This window comes from Globicephala melas, chromosome X, assembly GCF_963455315.2.
Source record: "Globicephala melas chromosome X, mGloMel1.2, whole genome shotgun sequence".
NCBI lineage: Eukaryota > Metazoa > Chordata > Mammalia > Artiodactyla > Delphinidae > Globicephala > Globicephala melas.
The window spans coordinates 68,756,758-68,779,829 of NC_083335.1; the positions used below are offsets into that span (position 1 = coordinate 68,756,758).

Below are 23,072 nucleotides of genomic sequence, written 5' to 3' on the forward strand. Positions count from 1 at the left end.
CATTGGGTAGAGAATTCAGAAAGGTCTTGTTTTGCTAGTGGGGAATAATTAGTCCTAAACTGAGCACTGTTCCAGACCAACCTGAAAAATCATAAAAGTATGACCTGAAAGGATCAAATTGGTCCCAAGGAATTTAAGTGCTTGCCAGAGTAGAGGTCAAGGATATTTACCAGAATGCAGAACTATCCAGCACCCGACAAGGTAAAGTTTATAACGTCTGGCATCTAATAATAAATTACCGGGCTTCCCTGGTGGCACAGTGGTTGAGAGTCCACCTGCCGATGCAGGGGACACGGGTTCATGCCCCGGTTTGGGAAGATCCCACATGCTGTGGAGCGGCTGGGCCCGTGAGCCATGGCCGCTGAGCCTGTGTGTCCGGAGCCTGTGCTCCGCAATGGGAGAGGCTACAACAGTGAGAGGCCCGCATACTGCAAAATAAATAAATTACCAAGCATACAAACAGGCAGGAAAATACAACCTATAATGAAGAAAAGAAGCAACAATTGAAACTAACATAGAAGTTAACATTAGCAGAGGACATTAAAATAGCTCTTATAATTGTATTCTATATATTCAAGAAGTTAGGTAGAGACATGGAAGATACAAAAGACCCAAATCAAACTTCCAGAGATGAAAAGTATGTCTAGGATCAAAAATATACTGCATAGTATTAACATCAGATTAGACATTGCAGAAGGATGGATATGTTAATTGTGGTCGTCATTTCACAGTGTATACATATATCAAAACATCTTGTTTTATACATTAAGGTGCTGCAAAATAGAATGATATTCTTATTTTCTTTTAGAGGGTCTCTGTTTCTTTACTGAGCAAGTAAAAAATTATTTCAGAATTCCCTTCTCGTATTGAATCTTTTTTTCTCTCATTTTCCAGTCTTGCAGGATAATTTTTTTAACTCCCACTTCCAAAACTGTAGAAGAATGTAATCTTAATTCTAAATAGTCAAAGGCAGTGTTATACCTCCTCAGCACAGTTGTTTATAGTAGGGAGTGAGTTTTATTCCTTTTAGGTACTAATGACTCCTGTCTTTCATTGAAAAATGTGAAGTTTCTTGGTAGGGTACAGGGGACTCATCTACGTTACCTTGGTGTGCATGAGCAATCTTAATTTTCTTATCTTAAAAAAAGTTATCCAGGTCATTTCTATTAGATTTTTTGTAATAGCTTCTTACCATTGAAAATTTTAAAGTGCCTCAAAAGTAAGAAAATATTTTTGTACAAAAACATAGCATTTAGGGCTTCCCTGGGGGCACAATGGTTGAGAGTCCGCCTGCCGATGCAGGGGACACAGGTTCGTGCCCCAGTCCAGGAAGATCCCACATGCTGCGGAGTGGCTGGGCCTGTGAGCCATGACCGCTGAGCCTGCGCATCCGGAGCCTGTGCTCTGCAACGGGAGAGGCCACAACAGTGAGAGGCCTGCGTACTGCAAAAAAAAAAAAAAAAAAAACCACACACACAAAAAAACCACCCATAGCATTTAATTAAAATAGTGAAAAACCTGGAAATTTACTAAAATATCTTACATTTTCTTATCCTACGTAGCAACATAGATTAATATTTACAAAATGAAGTTAAATGGAAAGAATAGAAAATGAAATTGTAATATAAAGTGTGATTACAACTATATAAAAATACAAAAGGGTAAAATTAAAATGGAATGTGGAAAAATGAAAATAGCTGTATTCGAATGGTAAATTATGGGTGTTCTCTTTTAACATTTTTATCGTTGTTTTAATAACTTTTAAATCATATTCTGAGTTTTCTAGGGTGGCTCACCACCCTCTCCGACTCTTCATCCCATATGTGAAATTTCATTTTTTTTGGCTTTATTGAAGTATAATTGACAAAATTATGATTAAAGTGTACAATGTGATGATTTAATTTGATATACATATACATTGTGAAAGGGGTCTAATGACTTATTTAACACGTCCATCACCTCACATATTTACCTTTTTTCTTTTTGGTGAGAACATTTAAGTTCTGCTCTCTTAGCAAAATTCAGTTATACAATCCAGTATTACCAACTATAGTCACCATATATCTAATGTATGTATTAGATCCTCGGACCGTTTTCATCTTATAACTGAAAGTTTGTACCCTTTTACCAACCATTCTCCATTTCCCCCACCCTCAAACCCCTGGAAAACACCATTCTACTCTGTGTTTCTATGAGTTTGACTTTTTTTTCTTTACTTCAGATTCTACATATAAGTGATACCATGCAATGTTTGTCTTTCTCTTTCTGGCTTATATCATTTAGCATAATGTCCTCCAAATTCATCCATGTTGTCACAAATGGCAGGATTTCATTCTTTTTTAAGGCTAATATTCCATTGTATACATGTACTGTACTTTCTTTACCCACATTCATCAGTAAACAACAACTTAGGTTGTTTCCATACCTTGGCTTGCTGCAGTGGACATGGCAGTACAATTATCTCTTTGAGATAATGATTTCATTTTCTTTGGGTATCCCACACAGAAGTGGGATTACTGGATTGTATGGTAGTTCTATTTTTAATTTCTTAGGAAACCTCCAACTGTTTTCCATAGTGGCTATACCAGTTTACATTCCCACCAACAGTGTACAAGGTTTCCCTTTTCTGTACATCCTCACCACCATTTGTTATCTCTTGTCTTTCTGATGTTAGCCATTGTAGCAGATGTGAAGTGATATCTCATTGTGGTTTTGATTTGCATTTTCCTGATGATAAGTGATGTTGAGCACCTTATCATGTACCTGTTGGCCATTTGTATGTCTTCTTTGGGAAAGTCTGTCCAGATCCTTTGCCCATTTTTAATCGGGTTTTGTTTTTGTTCTTGTTTTTATTTTTTGCTACTGAGTTGTAGTATTTTCTTATATATTTTGGATATTACCCCCCCAAAATACTGCAAATATTTTCTCTGATTTCATAGGTTGCCTTTTAATTTTGTTGGTTTCCGTGAAACCTCTAATGTGAGGGAAGAAGAGAGAATATCGATTACCACTTTATCTATAACTTTATATTGATCAAGGCTGATAGTAAAATGCATTCAGCATTCAACTAAAGAGGATGTTGTGTTTTGGTTGCCTAAAAATGTAAACAGTGCCATTTTTTTGTTTCTAAAGGTGACTTGGAACAATTAGGGTCAAATATAGAAATATCTATGTGATTTTGTTATTTCTTTTTAAACTTTAGGTAGAAGATTATGCTGATGCCCTACACTGGTACTGCTGTTCTCTGAGATTTTATGCATGTGATCAAACGTTCCTGGACTTTGCCAGGCTACAGAGGAACATGGCTGCTTGTTACCTGCATTTGGGACAGTTTGATAAGGTCTTTTGATTTATTTGTTTTTCAAAGGCAGCAAATGTTGTTATGTGCAATGGCAGAGAGATGGTTGTAGTGGTGTGACTTCTTGGCTATTAGGTTAGGATGTCTGAGAGTTACTTCATACAGAACAAAGTCAAATTGATATTTTCCTGACTTGCACACTATAAACATTAATGAATGGAACTTCCCAAAAGGAGAGAAAATTTGGAGACTCTTAATTCCATTACTTACTGTTTATTTTTAACACCCTGTTCTGAAAGGTAATATATCATTGGAATTCATGAACAAAGTTATCTGCTGCTAACCATCTGCAGTATTGTCCTTTGAAGCAGAATAAATTTTAAGTTACACATTTTTTTGGGTCAAGCATTCAGTGAGAGCAAACACTGGGATGAAATTCGTTCTTTTACTTTCTGGGTTATCTTTTGCCTTTCCAACCAATCTAAAAAAATGTTCAGCATTTGATTTCTTATCAGAACAAAATTCTAGAAGGTAAAAGGGATAAAACTTGCTTGAGGATAGAGCCGTTCATACTCCCCCAAAGCATTTGGGACATTTCTTCCTTTGGTTATCATATAGTATGCACATAATGGGGTGGGGCGTATTGTCTTGTGGTAAGAGAAAAAACAAGAAGTACAAGTATGGATCCAGGTAAAATATGAAGGTTTTTGTTGCTTTTTAAGTTTTAATAACAAATTTAGGGGGAAATATGTGATTAAGGGTTGTAATTTTAGACATTTTCTTTGAAGATTTGTTTACTTTGAAGGGTTGTTTACCTTAATAAATACTTCAGATTTTCTTTCAAAAGAATATTTACCATTTAGTTTGTTTGTTATAAATTCACGGTCCTGAAAGAGAAGTTGAAAGGTTACTTAATTCATCGTATTTCTACACAGGCTAGCATTTAAGTGTTTCAGAAAGATGGTTGACTACTGTTTACTTAAAGACCTGAAAAGAAGATGTCACATAGATTTTGTTACTTAATTCATTATATTTCTGCTCAGAATACTGTTACCTATTTCAGAAAGGTAGTTTCCTACTGCTTACTTAAAGACCTGTAAAGAAGGTAATCACAAGGCTTTTGTAACTCTATGATTTATATTAACCTGGCAGATTGGGATGGACCTGGACCTGGAGCTAGACATGCCAACTGGGGGGATGGATACATCTGCAGGCCAAGGAAGGATATCTAATCACCTAGTCAAGATAGAAAGAACATAGTATGAGATACTGTGATAGTCTCTGAAGTTACAGAGATGAACAAGTTGCCTTTGACTCAGCCAATTAGCTGGCATCAGGGTATCCTAATGGGCAGATCAGATTATGGCAATGGGGGAAATTTAAGTGTTGGAAAGATTCCATAAGTTAGACACATAGGTAGTTGGCATCACATAAGCATATCAGCAGGGAACAGGTCTTCAATCATAGAGATTTGGACTCAGATGCAGGACTCAAATCTTTGCATCACTGGGGGTATGTGTAGATAGACTAGAAAGAGCAAGGTCGAGCTCCAAACCTAAAGTGAAAGGAACATGAGGCTCTTTTTAAGAGTGGAGCTCAGGCATAGGGAGCCAGACTGGGATGCAATTACCGGAAAAAGAATACAAAGTGAATAGATGATACAGTCTTCTAAGACTTGAAGCACTGCTTCTTAAATTTCCTCTAACTAATGTCAAGTTTGGTCCTAGAGCCTAGTGTAGGACTGAACCTATAATTGGGAGTTCAAATGATATTAGTAGTAAGGAGGGGAAGAAGAAGAGAGCAGGAAACCAGGCAGGTCCTAATATGTATACTCAGTTTGTGATTATGTCATTTAAGGCCAGATTGCCTTGTTGATTACTGTTAGTATATTTCTCCATTTCATCCTTCCTGTCTTAAACTTAGCAGAAATTGATTTGATACCTCCATATGTAAGGAATACTCTACTGTGCACTAAGACAGATGAAGAAAGGTGAAACAGTTACGCAGTTCATCATATTTTACTATTTTGCTATTGCCACCTAGTCTTGTTAATTTTTATTGTCTGCTTTTTTCACTCCTTCCCTTGATCTTCTTGAGTACTGTTCAGAAATTTTGTGAAAGCATATTTATTGCATCTGCTAAAATTTCATAGTTTTCATATAGGCACTAAGTAAAACTGACTCTTGTTGACTTTCTGTCATACTCCTCACCAATCCTTGGTGATTCCAAAACATTTTTTTTATCCCTAAGCCCCTATGCCTTATCCTTCCTTTTAGCAGAAAACCTTATCTTCTAATTTCCTGGGCTTGTAGCCACTGACATGAACTTCATCACCTTCTCTCTTTATCCATTCTTTCTTCTCCCTTATCTCTGAGAAAGAAGTTACTTTCTCAGGGGACCTTCCCTACAAATCTCAACCCTAACTCTTTTATCTTTCTCTCTCTACTGTTTCTTTCCCCTGTCACTACAATCATTTTTAGGTCTTCTTTATTCAAAAACCTTTCTTCAACCATGTCATCCTCCCCAAATTATAGTTTGTCCTTCCTTTCATCACCAAACTTTATAACCTAAAATTACTGCCTATATTTTTTTAGTATTCATTCATTCAAAAAATATTTATTAACTGTCTACTACTATATGTTAAATACTGTCCTAGGCAAATAGACAAAACCCCCTACCCCCACAGAGTTTATATTCTACTAGGAGACACAGACAATAAAAAGATAAATATTATGGTATATTAGAGAGGTCAGTAAATTTTCTATGCAGAACCACACAGTAAATATTTTAGGTTTTCTAGGCCATACAGTCTCTCTTGCAGCTACTCAACTCTGCTGTTGTACCATGAAAGTAGGCGTAGACCATATGTAAACAAATTGGCATGGCTTTGTTCCAACAAAACTTTATATTTAGGAACACTGAAATTTGAATTTCATATAATTTTTTGTGTCGTAAAGTATTCTTTTTTGATTTTTTTAGCCTTTTAAAAAAGTAAAACTTAGCTATTCATAGATGGTAGGCTGGATGGAGCCCAAAGGCCACAGTTTTCTGACCCTGTTATATTAGATAGTGATAAGTGCTAAAGAGAAAACTAAGTAGGAAAGGGTAGTATTAAATGTTTTAGAGGAGGAGTGAAGGGTTGGAATTCTAGGCAAGGTGGCCAGAGGGGGCCTCAGTGAGAAGGTAGTTTTTTAGTAGAGACCTGAGGAAATGAGGGATATGGCTATGAGGATACCTTTAAAAAGAGCATTCCAGACAGAGGGAGCAGCAAATGCAAAGGCTCTGGTGTGTGGGGTAGGAGCATATATGTGGTGTTTGAGGAACAGCAAAGAGACTAGTGTGGCTGGAGCAGAGGGAATATTAGGGAAAACAGGAAATGTGATCAAGGAAGTAGTGGGGAAACAGATCATGTAAGAAAGACATTGTAGTTCATTGTAAAGATTTGTGTCATTAAGTCTAAGTGAGATGGGGAGCCAGTGGGAGGGTTTGGGGGCACAAGAGTGTCAAGATCTGACTTGCATTTTAATAAAATCACTTGGCCACCGTGTTGAATAGACTGAGCTGGATGCAAGGGTGGAAGCAGGGAGACCAGTTAGGAGGCCACTGAAATAATCTAGGCAAGAGATGATGGTGGCATGGACCAGGATGAAGGAAGTATGGATGGTGAGAAGTGGTCAGATTCTGTATAGAATATGAAAATAAAGCTGACAGAATTCTCTGACAAACCAGATGTAGGATAAGAGAGAAAAAAAGAGACAAGAATGACTCTAAGGTTTTTGGCCTCACCACCTACTTCCCTTTTGATGATTTTTGCATCTGATTCTATAAACTGCTCTTTTGAATATCACTAGTGACCTTTTTTTTAATAAATGTATTTATTTTTGGCTGCATTGGGTCTTTGTTGCTGGGCACTGGCTTTCTCTAGTTTCGGCGAGCAGGGGCTACTCTTCATTGCAGTGCGCGGGCTTCTCATTGCGGTGGCTTCTCTTGTTGCGGAGCATGGGCGCTAGGCATGTGTGCTTCAGTAGTTGTGGCTAACGGGCTCTAGAGCGCAGGGTCAGTAGTTGTGGCGCTCGGGCTTAGTTGCTCCACGGCATGTGGGATCTTCCTGGACTAGGGCTCGAACCCGTGTCCCCTGCATTGGCAGGCGGATTCTTGACCACTGTACCACCAGGGAATCCCCGCTAGTGACCTTTTAATGATAAAGTCTAATGATTTTTTCCCTCAGTCCATTTTGTCCTCTGGTCTCTCTAGCACGAGAGAATATAATACTACTTTTTCCTTCCAGAAACTTTCTCTTTGGCTTCTAATGACATACTCGTTTTTTTTTATTGAAGTGTAGATGATTTACAGTGTTGTGTTGTTAGTTTCTGCTGTACAGCAAAGTGATTCAGATATATCTGTATATATCTTTATCATATTCTTTCCCATTATGGTTTATTACAAGATGTTGAATATAGTTCCTGTGTTGTACAGTAGGACCTTGTTGTTTTATCTGTTCTATGTATAGTAGTTTGTATCTGCTAATCTCAGACTCCTAATTTATCCCTCCCCCACCTCCCTTCCTCTTTGGTAATTGTTAATTTGTTTTCTGTTTATGACATACTCTCTTAATCCTATTGCTCTGACCGTTCCTTTTTTATTTATGTTATTGGTAGTCTCTTTTCCCAAATAAATGTTGGATGAGGGCAGGTACTGTTTATCTCATTCTCCATTTTATCCTCAACACTCATGAACATGCTTGGTACATGGTAAGTTTTCAGTAAACATTTGTTGAGTTTATTCTCTGCTCCCTTCTTTTGTTTCTGTTGTACACTATCCCCACAGAAATTCATCAACTGTTTTCTTAGGTTCAGCTCTCCATATGCAAATCTATATCTATAGCCCTGATGTTTCTCATAGCCCACATCCACTTTTCTACTGTCTTTGGGTATATACAGCTATCTAAGACTGAAATCTTAGATTCATGGATTCCTTCTTCTCCCCCTATATTCAGTCGTGTGCCACATCTGGTCAATTCTACCTCTGCAATATTTTTGCCAGCTGTCTCCCCTTCCATCTTTACCTCACTACCCTAGTCCAAGCCCTCATTACCTCTAAGACTACTGGAATAATCTAACTGATTATTGTATCTTGCTCAATAATTTTCAGTGGCACCCTGTAAATAAAGACCAAATTTCTTAGACTTAAGGTCCTCCATAATCTTTATTTTTAAAATTAAAAAAAAATCTGTTCTAGTATAATTGCTTTACAAGGTTGTGTTAGTTTCTGCGGTATAACAAAGTGAATCAGCTATGTGTGTGCATATATCCCCATATGCCCTCCCTCTTGCGTCTCCCACCCAAATTCCCTATCCCACCCCTCTAGGTGGTCACAAAGCACTGAGCTGATCTCCCCGTGCGATGCAGCTGCTTCCCACTAGCTATCTATTTTACATTTGGTAGTGTATATATGTCCATGCCATTCTCTCGCTTTGTCCCAGCTTACCCTTCCCCCTCCCCATATCCTCAAGTCCATTCTCTAGTAGGTCTGTGTCTTTATTCCTGTCTTACCCCTAGGTTCTTCATGACATTTTTTTTCTTAGATTCCATATATGCGTTAATATACGATATTTGTTTTCTCTTTCTGACTTACTTCACTCGGTATGACAGACTTTAGGTCCATCCACCTCACTACAAATAACTCAATTTCGTTTCTTTTTATGGCTGAGAAATATTGCACTATATATATGTGGCACATCTTCTTTATCCATTCATCTGTCAGTGGACACTTAGGTGGCTTTCATGTCCTGGATATTGTAAATAGAGCTGCAATGAACATTGCAGTACATGACTCTTTTTGAATTATGGTTCCCAGGGTATATGACAAGTAGTGGGATTCCTGGGTCGTATGAGGGTTCTATCTTTAGTTTTTCAAGGAACCTCCATATTGTTCTCCATAGTGGCTGTATCAATTTACGGTCGCACCAACAGTGCAAGAGTGTTCCCTTTTCTCCACACCCTCTCCAGCATTTATTGTTTGTAGACTTTTTGATGATGGCCATTCTGACTGCTGTGAGGTGATACTGAACTCTAGTTTTGATTTGCATTTATCTAATGATTAGTGATGTTGACCATTCTTTCATGTGTGTGTTGGCAATCTATATATCTTCTTTGGAGAAATGTCTATATAGGTCTTCTTCCCATTTTTGGATTGAGTTGTTTGTTTTTTTGATACTGAGCTGCATGACCTGCATGTAAATTTTGGAGATGGATCCTTTATCAGTTGCTTCATTTGCAAATATTTTCTCCCATTCTGAGAGTTGTCTTTCGTCTTGTTTATGGTTTCCGTTGCTCTTCAAAAGCTTTTGAGTTTCATTAGGTCCCATTAGTTTATTTATTTATTTTTACATCTTTATTGGAGTATAATTGCTTTACAATGGTGTGTTTCTGCTGTATAACAAAGTGAATCAGTTATACATATACATATGTTCCCATATCTCCTCCCTCCTGCATCTCCCTCCCTCCCATCCTCCCTATCCCACCCCTCCAGGCGGTCACAAAGCACTGAGCTGATCTCCCTGTGCTATGCGGCTGCCTCCCACTAGCTATCTGTCTTACACTTGGTAGTGTATATATGTCCATGCCACTCTCTCACTTCGTCACAGCTTCCCCTTCCCCCTCCCCATATCCTCAAGTCCATTCTCTAGTAGGTCTGTGTCTTTATTCCTGTCTTACCCCTAGGTTCTTCATGACATTTTTTTTCTTAAATTCCATATATATGTGTTAGCATATGGTACCTGTCTCTCTCTTTCTGACTTACTTCACTCTGTATGACAGACTCCAGGTCCATCCACCTCATTACAAATAGCTCAATTTCGTTGCTTTTTAGGGCTGAGTAATATTCCATTGTATATATGTGCCACATCTTCTTTATCCATTCATCCGATGATGGACACTTAGGTTGTTTCCATCTCTGGGCTATTGTGAATAGAGCTGCAATGAACATTTTGGTATATGACTCTTTTTGAATTATGGTTTTCTCAGGGTATATGCCCAGTAGTGGGATTGCTGGGTCATATGGTAGTTCTATTTGTAGTTTTTTAAGGAACCTCCATACTGTTCTCCATAGTGGCTGTACCAATTCACATTCCCACCAGCAGTGCAAGAGTGTTCCCTTTTCTCCACACCCTCTCCAGGATTTATTATTTGTAGATTTTTTGATGGTGGCCATTTTGACCAGTGTGAGGTGATACCTCATTGTAGTTTTAATTTGCATTTCTCTAATGATTAGTGATGTTCAGCATCCTTTCATGTGTTTGTTGACAATCTGTATATCTTCTTTGGAGAAATGTCTATTTAGGTCTTCTGTCCGTTTTTGGATTGGGTTGTTTGTTGTTCTGATATTGAGGTACATGAGCTGCTTGTATATTTTGGAAATTAATCCTTTGTCAGTTGCCTCATTTGCAAATATTTTCTCCCATTCTGAGGGTTGTCTTTTCATCTTGTTTATGGTTTCCTTTGCTGTGCAAAAGCTTTTAAGTTTCATTAGGTCACAGTTGTTTATTTTTATTTCCATTTCTCTAGGAGGTGAGTCAAAAAGGATCTTGCTGTGATTTATGTCAAAGAGTGTTCTTCCTTTGTTTTACTCCAAGAGTTTTATAGTGTCTGACCTTACATTTAGGTCTTTATCCATATTGTGTTTATTTTTTGTATGGTGTTAGGAAGTGTTCTAATTTCATTCTTTACAACTGGCTGTCCAGTTTTCCAAGCACCACTTACTGAAGACGCTGTCTATTCTCCATTGTATATTCTTGCTACCTGTATCAAAGATAAGGTGACCATATGTGCGTGGGCTCTGGGCTTTCTATCCTGGGCTTTCTATCCTGTTTCATTGATCTATATTTCTGGTTATTTGCCAGTACTGTACTGTCTTGATTACTGTAGCTTTGTAGTATAGTCTGATGTCTGGGAGTCTGATTCCTCCAGCTCCGTTTTTGTTTCTCAGGATTGCTCTGGCTATTTGGGGTCTTTTGTGTTTCCAACAAATTGTGAAATTTTTTCTTCTAGTTCTGTGAAAAATGCCCGTGGTAGTTTGATAGGGATTCCATTGAATCTGTAGATTGCTTTGGGTAGTAGAGTCATTTTCACAATGTTGATTCTTCCAATCCAGAAGCATGGTATAATCTCTACATCTGTTTGTATCATCTTTGATTTCTTTCATCAGTCTTATAACTTTCTGCATACAGGTCTTTTGTCTCCTTAGGTAGGTTGGTTCCTAGGTATTTTATTCTTTTCGTTGCAGTGGCAAATGGGAGTGTTTCCTTATTTACTCTTGCAGGTTTTTCATCCTTAGAGTATAGAAATGCAAGAGATTTCTGTGCATTAATTTTGTATCCTGCTACTTTACCAAACTCATTGATTAGCTCTAGTAGTTTTCTGGTCGCATCTTTAGAATTCTCTATGTATAGTATCATGTCATCTGCAAACAGTGACAGCTTTACTTCTTCTTTTCTGATTTAGGTTCCTTTAATTTCTTTTTCTTCTCTGATTGCTGTGGCTAAAACTTCCAAAGCTATGTTGAATAATAGTGGTGAGAGTGGGCATCCTTGTCTTGTCCCTGATTTTAGAGGAAGTGGTTTCAATTTTTCACCATTGAGGACGATGTTGGCTGTGGGTTTGTCATATACTGCCTTTATTATGTTGAGGTAGGTTCCCTCTATGCCTACTTTCTGGAGAGTTTTTTATCATAAATGGGTGTTGAATTTTGTCAAAAGCTTTTTCTGCGTCTATTGAGATTAACATATGGATTTGTCCTTCAGTTTGTTAATATGGTGTATCACATTGATTGATTTCTATTTACTGAAGAATCTTTGCATTCCTCGGATAAACCCCACTTGATCATGGTGTATGATCCTTTTAATGTGCTGTTGGATTCTGTTTCCTAGTATTTTGTTGAGGATATTTTCATCTATGTTCATCAGTGATATTGGTCTGAAGATTTCTTTTTTTGTGACATCTTTGTCTGGTTTTGATATCAGGGTGACGGTGGCCTCGTAGAATGAATTTAGGAGTGCTCCTCCCTCTGCTATATTTTGTAGAGTTTGAGAAGGATAGGTGTTAGCTCTTCTATAAATGTTTGATAGAATTCACCTGTGAAGCCATCTGGTCCTGGGCTTTTGTTTGCTGGAAGATTTTTAATCACAGTTTCAATTTCAGTGCTTGTGATTGGTCTGTTCATATTTTCTATTTCTTCCTGGTTCAGTCTCGGCAGTTTGTGCATTTCTAAGAATTTGTCCATTTCTTTAAGGTTGTCCATTTTATTGGCATATTGTTGCTTGTAGTAATCTCTCATGATCCTTTGTTGTTCTGCAGTATCAGTTGTTACTTCTCCCTTTTCATTTGTCATTCTATTGATTTGAGTCTTCTCCCTTTTTTTCTTCATGAGTCTGCCTAATGATTTATCAATTTTGTTTAAATTCTCAAAGAACCAGCTTTTAGTTTTATTGATCTTTGCTATAGTGTCCTTCATTTCTTTTTCATTTCTTTCTGTTCGGATCTTTATGATTTCTTTCCTTCTGCCTACTTTGGGTTTTTTTTTTTCTTTCTGTAATTGCTTTAGGTGTAAGGTTAGGTTGTTTACTTGAGATGTTTCTTGTTTCTTTAGGTAGGATTATGTTGCTATAAACTTCCCTCTTAGAACTGCTTTGGCTGCATCCCGTAGGTTTTGGGTTGTTGTGTTTTCATTGTCATTTGTTTCTAGGTATTGTTTGATTTCCTCTTTGATTTCTTCAGTTATCTCTTGGTTATTTAGTAGTGTAATGTTTAGCCTCCATGTGTTTGTATTTTTTACAGATTTTTTTTTACTGTAATTGATATCTAGTTTCATTGCTTTGTGGTCAGAAAAGATGCTTGATACAATTTCAGTTTTTAAAAATTTACCAAGGCTTGATTTGTGACCCAAGATGTGATCTATCCTGGAGAATGTTCCATGAGCAGTTGAGAAGAAAGTGTGTTCTGTTGTTTTTGATGGAATGTCCTATAAATATCAATTAAGTCCATTTTGTTTAATGTGTCATTTAAAGTTTTTATTTCCTTAGTTTTTTTTCATTTTGGATGATCTATTCATTGGTGAAAGTGGGGTGTTAATGTCCCCTACGATTATTGTGTTACTGTCGATATCCCCTTTTTTGGCTTCTAGCATTTGCCTTATGTATCGAGGTGCTCCAGTGTTGGATGCATAAATATTTACAATTGTTATATCTTCTTCTTGGATTGATCCCTTGATCATTATGTAGTGTCCTTCTTTGTCTGTTGTAATAGTCTTTATTTTAAAGTCTATTTTGTCTGATATGAGAATTGCTACTCCAGCTTTCTTTTGATTTCCATTTGCATTGAATATCTTTTTCCATCCCCTCACTTTCAGTCTGCATGTGTCCCTAGGTCTGAAGTAGGTCTCTTGTAGACAGCATATATACAGGCCTTGTTTTTTATCCATTCAGCCAGTCTGTGTGTTTTGGTTGGAGTATTTGATCCATTTACATTTAAGGTAATTATTGATATGTATGTTCCTGTTACCATTTTCTTTAGTGTTTTGGGTTTGTTTTTATAGGCCTTTTCCTTCTCTTGTGTTTCCTGCCTAGAGAAGTTCCTTTGAGATTTGTTGTAAAGGTCGTTTGGTGGTGCTGAATTCTCTTAACTTTTGCTTTGTCTGTAAGTGTTTCAATTTCTCTGTCAAAGCTGAATGAGATCCTTGCTGGGTAGAGTAATCTTGGTTGTAGGTTTTTTCCTCTCATCACTTTAAATATGTCCTGCCACTCCCTTCTGGCTTGCAGAGTTTCTGCTGAAAAATCAGCTTTTAACCTTATGGGGATTCCTTTGTATATTATTTGTTGCTTTTCCCTTGCTGCTTCTAATATTTTTACCTTGTATTTAATTTTTGATAGTTTGGTTAATATGTGTCTTGGCGTATTTCTCCTTGGATTTGTCATGTATGGGATTTCTGCACTTCCAGAACTTGGTTGACTATTTCCTTTCTCATGTTAGGGAAGTTTTCAACTGTAATCTTTTCAAATATTTTCTCAGTCCCTTTCTTTTGCTCTTCTTCTTCTGGGACCTGTATTATTCAAATGTTCGTACGTTTAATGTTGTCCCAGAAGTCTCTAAGACTGTCCTCAATTCTTTTCATTCTTTTTTCTTTGTTCTGCTCTGTGGTAGGTATTTCCACTATTTTGTCTTCCAGGTCACTTATCTGTTCTTCTGCCTCAGTTATTCTGGTATTGCTTCCTTCTAGAGAATTTTAAATTTCATTTATTGTGTTGTTCATCACTGTTTGTTTGGTCTTTGGTTCTCTTAGGTTCTTGTTAAACATATTTTTTATTTTCTCCATTCTATATCCAAGATCTTGGATCAACTTTACTATCATTGCTCTGAATTCTTCTTCAGGTAGACTGCCTATTTCCTCTTCATTTGTTTGGTCTGGTGGGTTTTTACATTGCTTCTTCATCTGCTGTGTGTTTCTCTGTCATCTTATTTTGTTTAACTTACTGTGTTTGGGGTCTCCTTTTCGGAGGCTGAAGGTTCGTAGTTCCTGTTGTTTTTGGTGTCTGCCTCTAGTGGGTAAGGTTTGTTCAGTGGCTTCTCTAGGCTTCCTGCTGAGGGGACTCATGCCTGTGTTCTGCTGGGTGGGGCTAGCTCTTGTCTTTCCAGTGGGTAGGGCTGCATCCGGTGGTATGTTTTGGGCTGTCTGTGAACTTAGTATGATTTTAAACAGCCTGTCTGCTAATGGGTAGGGTTGTGTTCCTGTCTTGCTAGTTGTTTGGCATGGGGCATCCAGCACTGGAGCTTCCTCGATGCTGGGTGGAGCTGGGCCTTAGCATTGAGACGGAGATCTCTGGGAGAGCTCTCACCAATTGATATTATGTGGGCCCGGTAGGTCTCTGGTTGTCCAGTGTCCTGAACTCGGTTCTCCCACCTCAGAGGCTCAGGCCTGACACCAGGCCAGAGTACCAACACCCTGTCAGCCACACAGCTCAGAAGAAAAGTGAGGGAAAAAAAGAAAGAAAAAATAATTTAAAATAAAATAAAATTATTAAAATAAAATTTTTTTAAAAAAAGGAGCAGCCAAACCAATAAACAAATCTGTCAATGAAGAGAAATGCTAAAAACTATACTAACATAAATGTAAAAATCAGAAACACGTCAGCTGCAGACAGCAAACCCCAAGTCTACAGTTGCTCCCAAAGTCTACTGCCTCAGTTTTGGGTTGATTCGTTGTCTCTTCAGGTGTTCCACAGATGCAAGGTACCTCAAGTTGATTGTGGGGATTTAATCTGCTGTTCCTGATGCTGCATGGAGAAATTTCTCTTTTTCTTCTTTGTTCACACAGTTCCTTGAGTTTAGCTTTGGTTTTGGCCCCACCTCTGCATGTAAGTTGTCCTCAGGCTTCTCTTCCCGCCCAGACAGGACGGGGTTAAAGCAGCGGATTAAGGGGCTCTGGCTCACTTATGGTGGGGGAGGGAAGGGTACAGTAGTTATAATTGGAATGCAGGGCGAGCCTGTGGCAGCAGAGGCCAGTGTGTCGTTACAACAGCCTGAAGCCTGCCGTGTGTTCTCCCGGGGAAGTTGTCCCTGGATCATGGGACACTGGCAGTGGTGGGTTGCACAGGCTCTTGGGGAGCGGTGTGGATAGTGACCTGTGCTTGCACACAGGCTTCTTGGTGGCTGCAGCAGCAGTGTTAGCGTTTCATGCCCATGTCTGGTGTCTGAGCTGATAGCTGCAGCTCGCTCCTGTCTCTGGAGCTCATTTAGGTGGTGCTCTTCCTTCTGTGGGCAGACCAGGAAGGAATCCCTTCTCCTCATGCTCCCCGAAACAATGGTCTCTTGTTCCTTAGTCAGGACTGGAGTTTTTCCCAGATTCCCTCCCGGCTAGCTGTGGCGCACTAGCCCCCTTCAGGCTGTGTTCACGCAGCCATCCGCAGTCCTCTCCCTGGGGTCTGACCTCCAAAGCCTGAGCCTTAGCTCCCAGCCCCCACCCGCCCCACCCAGCCCTGGTGGGTGAGCATACAAGCCTGTCAGGCTGATGAGTGCTGGTCGGCACTGATGCTCTGTGCAGGAATCTCTCTGCTTTGCCCTCTGCACCCCTGTTGCTGTGTTCTCCTCTGTGGCTCTGAAGCTTCCCCCCCCCGCCCATCCCCCATCTCCGCCAGCGAAGGGGCTTCCTAGTGTGTGGAAACTTTTCCTCCTTCACAGCTCCCTCCCAGAGGTGCAGGTCCTGTCCCTATTCTTTTGTCTTTGTCATTTCTTTTTTCTTTTGCCGTACCCAGGTATGTGGGGATTTTCTTGCCTTTTGAGAAGTCTGAGGTCTTCTCCCAGCATTCAATAGGTGTTCTGTGGGAGCTGTTCCACATGTCGATGTATTTTTGATGCATTTGTGAGGAGGAGGGTGATCTCCACATCTTACTCCTCTGCCATCTTGAAGGTACCCCCCTCCATAATCTTTAAATAAAATAATCCTCTTTTATTTCCTCTACACATGTACTATGTTTGTTCCCACCTGGAGTACCTGCTGCTTCCTAACCATGATCTATGCTTTTCTACCTCTGTAACCTCATCCATTCTTCTCTATTGCAAATTACCTCTTCCGTGCATCCCTACCTTTTGAAATTCCTTTTTGAAAGCTTAAATCCTAATGACAGTCTAAGGAAATTACTGAGTCTTGGTCTTCCTCTAAGAATTTGTAACACTTCTATTTATACCTTGGTACTTATGTTCTTCCTTGTATTCTAGTTGTTTTTATACCTGTCTTAGCTCCCTATTAAATCTCTTTCTCCTTGAAGATGGGACCATGTCTTATCTTTATTTTGTCTGATGTCTAGCATAGAGCCTAATGCATAGTAAGCACTCATTACATTAAAAAAAAAGTCATGGAGATTCCATAAATACCTGTGAATCAGGTTCCCTAATACAGGAATTCCATTTGTTCATGCTATTTCTATCCTTGCTACTGTGGATAATTGGAAATTAAAAGTGATCAAGATCTGTGAGTGCCTTTGATTCCCAGAACTGAATGAGATTATGTTATTTAAAAAATCACCCCGTTATTCCTTTCACTAGCTCAGTTCCTTTCTTTTCAACATGAAATATTGAATCATAGGTGAGAAGTTAATTTGGGTGGGTTAAAGAATTTGGAGAATATATTCCTCTGAACTCTTAGTAGATTATGTTACAGATTCATCAGTTCATGCATTTGGTGACATCATTTTGAGATAACAGTGCTAAATTTAGCTAATTTCTTTATTTTCTGATTTGTATAAATGTAAATTTTAATTGCCATTATCTGTTGAGTATCCCACCTCAGAGTATCCCACCTCTTGAGTATCTCCAGTACATTTTATGAGGCAATATTAGACTACATAGTTTCATAGACATCAACTCTGCCTTTGGGGAATTTATAGCACCTTAAGCCCAATAACCTAATTTTATTATATTACTTTTGAAGAATTTAAAGTGTTTCATTTGTGAAAGTCATAGGTTTGCATGGACAGACTTAGTATGGAGGAAATGAACTTGGGTTACAAGTATAGGAGCAATTTATCACTACTTGATATAATGGGATTTGCTGCAAATCATAATAAAGTTTAATTTTTGTTAAGAGAGAGATAATGGATTGTTTTGGTGATAGTCTGTAAGTTAATAGTAATACATAATGGGGTACTCTTTAACTCAGTACAGAAATTCCATCCTCAGCTTGCAACTGCAGTTCAGGTACATGAATGTCGTTGGTATTACTATAGATTGATAAAACTAAAGCATAATCTCAAAGCACAGTATGGTCATAAGATCTACAACAGCCCTAAGATGAGACTATTTAATAGAATATTTATATGACTTAAAATGAAAACAACCGCGACTCATGTGCTGGTTTTATATTGGTTCTGTTTGCTGTATGAAGTTCTAAAAATCATGCCTTTACATTACAGGAGTGAAAATGAGCTTGTGATCAGCAGAAGTAAACTAGTAATGTTCACTAGATGGCACTGTGGCCTCTGTTTGTACTATAATAACTCATTGATGATTTTGAAGTGATTTTGTGATGCTTTGGCTGGTATAGCCTTTCCCACAAATGTATCTGTATGGATGTAAAAGAAAGTTAGCCCTTACGTAACCATGAGATGAAGGTCAGTTGTGACTCATTCTTGGTACAGCCATAGTGTAAAAACACTCTAATTTAGCTTTTAAGTCAACAAATATTTATTGAATACCTAATCTATGCCTCGTACTATAGAACAAGTAGAAGACATGATCCTTTCTGTAGATAAGCTTAAAATATTTTTGTTAAAACAAGATTTACACGTATGAAATAGTTAGAAATTAAGAAGTTTGCAATTGAATATCAAATTGTGTGGTATATACCATATGAATTTAGAATAATAATATGTAGATGAGGACCTTTTGTAAATATTGATTGAATGTACATATGACCAATATTCACCTTTTGTGAATATTGATTGAATGTACATATGACCTAAAACTGAGTAAGTAATGTGTTAGAAGACAAAGTCAGATCTGAAGGCACCTCAACAGGCTGAAATGATGAGCCCATTTTAAAAAGATGAAGACCAACAGGGAACAACAAAACACCTTATACTTGGATCCCTAAAACCAACTGTATAAGAACAGAATAGATGAAATGTGGCTTAATAGCAGCATACGTGGAACATTTGGGTTTGTTGGTTGACTGTAAGCTCAACATAAGCCAATAATGCTAAGAACGTTCATTGAAATTAAGTAGCATCAATAGAAATATAATATATAGAAGAGTGGTCATCACCCTGTATTCTGCTCTGGTTACAGCATACCTGAAGTATTGTGTTGGACTGGGGGGCAACACTCTTGAAGGAGGATGTTGGCAAACCCTAATGTGTCAGGGGGAAGGCACTCAGGATGGTGAGAACACCCAAAACCATCTTATTTGAAGAATAGTTAAAGGAAATATGGATGTTAAACTTGGAAAATTTAGGAAGAACATGATAGCTCCCTCCTAATATTTGAATGACTGTCAGGGAGAAAAGAATTCGATTTATTCCATGCATGTTTCCATAGGTGAGACCTACAAGGAGTGAGATTTCAGGTAATTATAAGGAAACTCTGTCTAATAATTAGACCTGTCCAAAAACTGAAATGGGCTCAAGGTATTTAAGCAGAGACTGAATGACTACTTGGTGTGAATGTTAGAGAGACGATTCAGGCATCAGAAGAATTTTTGACTAAGAGAACTTTGAGGTCTTTTCCAACCATATTGCCTTAAGATATCAGATAATATGATAAAAATCTATAATAGTCAAAGAAGATTTTATAGGTTTATAAGTTCATAGATCATTGAATTTTAGAACTAAAGAGACCTTTACAAATCATTATTAATTTCTTTTAAAAATCATATTTATTGAAGTATAATTTACATTTAAAACACTAATTTTAAATATACTGCTAGATGATTTTGACATATATATATATCCCAGTGGACACAGTTCACCAATCTATATATAGAATACTTTCATTACCCTAAAAGATTTCCTTGTGCTCCTTCCCAGTCAATCCCCATCTCTACTCCCAGCCCCAGGCAATGACTGATATGCTTTCTATTACTATCGATTAGATTATATTTTCTAGATTTTCATATAAATGGAATCATACAGTATGTAGGGTTTTTCTGGGAGTGGGGATCTGGCTGCTTTCACTCAAGATAATGTTTTGGAGAGTCACTCATCTGTTGATGGACATTTTGATTGTTCCCACTTTGAGGCTATTATGAATGAAACTACTATGAACTTTCAAGGTAAAAGTCTTTGTATGGATATTTGTTTTGATTTCTCTTGGGGAAATATCTAGAAGTAGAGTTGCTGCGTCATATGGTAAGTATATTTCTAAGTTTATAAGAAGCCATCCAGCTGTTTTCCAAAGGAGTTATGCCATTTTACATTCCTGCCAGCAATGAATGAGAGTTCCAGTTCATCCACATCTTTGTCAATGTATGGTATCTTTTGTCTTACCTTAAGAATCTTAGTAGGTGTGTTGTGGGATTTCTTTTAATAAAATCAAATTTATTGTACTTTTATGGTTTATGTTTATTGTGTCCTAAGAAATCTTTGCCTGTCCGAGATTGCAAATTTTTTCTTCTATGCTTTCTTCTATAAATTTTACAGTTTTTAGCTTTTATGTTTTGGCCTATGATCCATTTTGAGTGTGTGTGTGTGACAGAGAGAGAGAAAGAAAAAGATCAAGGTTCATTTTTTCCCATATAGATATGTTGTTCTAGCCCCAGTGTTGAAAGACTATTCTTACCCAGTTGAATTACTTGGTACTTAGGTCAAAAATCAGTAATTGATCATAAGTATTTGGCTCTGCTTCTGTACTCTGTTCTGTTGCTTCTACGTGTCTGTCATGCTAATACCTCACTTTTTTGATTATTGTAGTTTTATAGTAAATCTTAAAATCAAGCTGTGTAAGTTCCTGACTTCGTTCTTTTTCAGAATCTTTTGGCTTAGCTCTAAGTCCTTTATATTTTTACACGAATTGTAAAAGCATCCTGTTAATTACTCCAAAAGTGCCTGGTGGGGTTTTTACTGGGATTACATTGAATCTATAGGTCATTTTGAGAACAGTTAACATCATAATACTTTTGTGTTCTAACCCATTAACACAGCGTAGCTCTCTATTTAGGTCGTCTTTAATTTCTCTCATCAATAGCTTATACTTTTCAGCATAAAAATCTCGCACATATTTTGTTAACTTTATCCCAAAGAATTCATGTTTTGATGAAGTTGCAAATGGTATTACTCTGTTAATTTTAATTTCCAGTTGTTCATTGCTAGCATCTAGAAATAAAATTGATTTTTTAAGATTATGGTAAAATTTACCATCTTAACCATTTTTAAGTGTACAGTTCACTGGCATTAAGTACATACTGTACACAGTATTGTGCAACCACCACCACTACCCATTTCTAGAACTCTTCATCACACAAAACTGAAACTCTGTGCCCATTAAACAATAACTCCCCACTCGCCCCATTCCTCAGCCCCTGGCAACACAATTCTATGTTCTGTCTCTGTGACTTTGACTGCTTTAAGTACCTCATAGAAATAGAATTATGCAGTTTGTCTATTTGTGACTGGCTTACTCCATATAGCATAATGTCCTCAATTTTTATCCATGTCATAGCATGTGTCAGAATTCCCTACCTTTTTAAGACTGAATAATATTCTATTGAATTTATATACCACTTTTTGTTTATCCATTTATCTGTTGATGGACACTTGGGTTGCTTCCACCTTTAGGCTATTGTGAATAATGTTGCTATGAATAAGGGTGTGCAAGTATCTGAGTCCCTACTTTCAATTTTTGGGGGTATATACCTAGGAGTAGACTTGTTGGATCATATGGTAATTCTATGTTCTTTTTTCCTGAGCTCTAGCACCTCATTTCTGAGTTTTTCTGTTTTATGCTATTCTTTCATATCGTGTATCATTTTTCTTGATGTCTTTTAGCTCATTTTGAAATAGTTACAGTTTTGATCTGTTTTGTGGGCACATTTTTCTTGCACGCTTTCATTTTCTGTGGAGGTATTTTTCTGCTCTTTATTTTTTTAAAAACAACTTTTGGGGTATTTATCTTGAAACTTTACTGTTTCTCATTTTAATGTGAAATTAGTTTTTCTTAAATTTTACAGTGAGGTGGGGTTTTGGAAAGTGTTACTAACTTCACAAAGCTCCTTTCTCTGTGTGTGGTGGTGGTTTTGATTTTTGTTTTTATAGTGCTTTAAAATAAGGCAGCTTTCTTTTTGAGATTTCCCAGCTCTACACCCCCTGCCTACTTCATTTTTGTTGTAGACTTGTACTATTCAATATGATAGCCACTAGCCACATGCGGCTATGCACGTTTAAATTTAAATTAATTAAAATTCAAAAAATTTAGTTCTTCAGTTGTACTAGTCACATTTCAAATGCTAAATAGCCACATGTGGCTAGTGGTTACTGCATTAAATAGCACAGATGTAGAATATTTCCATCATCACAGAAGTGCTGTTGGGCAGCACTGGTCTATACCTTTTCTTTCTTTCATCTCTATTGTCTCTGTCCTATTCAATTTTGATTGTACTCTTATCAGTTTCTTCTCACTGTAGAGCCTTAGAAGAGAACTCTGGTCGGTCAAGTTTGAGGATTCATGGGGGCTGCACTGCTTCAACTTCTTTAGTCTATTTATATGAAGCCCTTGTACTCACTCAATAATGGGGAAGGCAAATTCCCTCCCAATTTGAACTGCTGTTCTTAAATTTCCCCATCGTACTTTTAGTGAATTTCTGTGAGCTATTTGGAGTTCTCCTTTTCTATAGTCTATTAGATGCTTGCATGTTACCTCCTTTTCTTCTTCTTCCTGTACAGATGCTGATATAATGCAGGTCTTGTAGTTGTTGGTGTTTTGTTACCACCCGTTTTTATTTAGGAATTCTTGGGGATACTTTGTCATCCAGTTTTGTTGTAAATGTTGTCTTATCAGGTTTTGGTCTGCCATCTACATGCTCAGTATTTTTTCTTTCCTTGTTTTTTTGTTTTCACCGCACTGTGCAGCATGCGGGATCTTAGTTCCCCAACCAGGGAGTGAACCCGTGCCCCCTCCAGTAGAAGCACAGAGTCCTAACCACTGGACCACAGGGAATTCCTGCTCAGTCTTTTATCATGTGGGGATTCAGAGAAATTGAAAAACTGTACTGCCACCACTACCATATTTCCAGACCC

The 23,072-nt window shown here is 37.7% G+C and overlaps 1 protein-coding gene across 4 annotated transcripts in view; it reads left to right on the forward strand.

Annotated features, from left to right (window-relative positions):
- TEX11 (testis expressed 11) overlaps window positions 1-23,072 on the forward strand; it is a 362,363-nt gene that overhangs the window by 211,219 nt on the left and 128,072 nt on the right. For 3 of the 4 annotated variants that reach the window (XM_060292709.1, XM_060292708.1, XM_060292710.1), the window contains exon 16: window positions 3,203-3,340. The exons of the other annotated variant lie outside the window; for it this stretch is intronic. In XM_060292709.1, coding sequence (XP_060148692.1) covers window positions 3,203-3,340 — 138 coding nt within the window. The remainder of the gene's footprint in view (window positions 1-3,202; window positions 3,341-23,072) is intronic. 4 annotated transcript variants of the gene reach the window in all.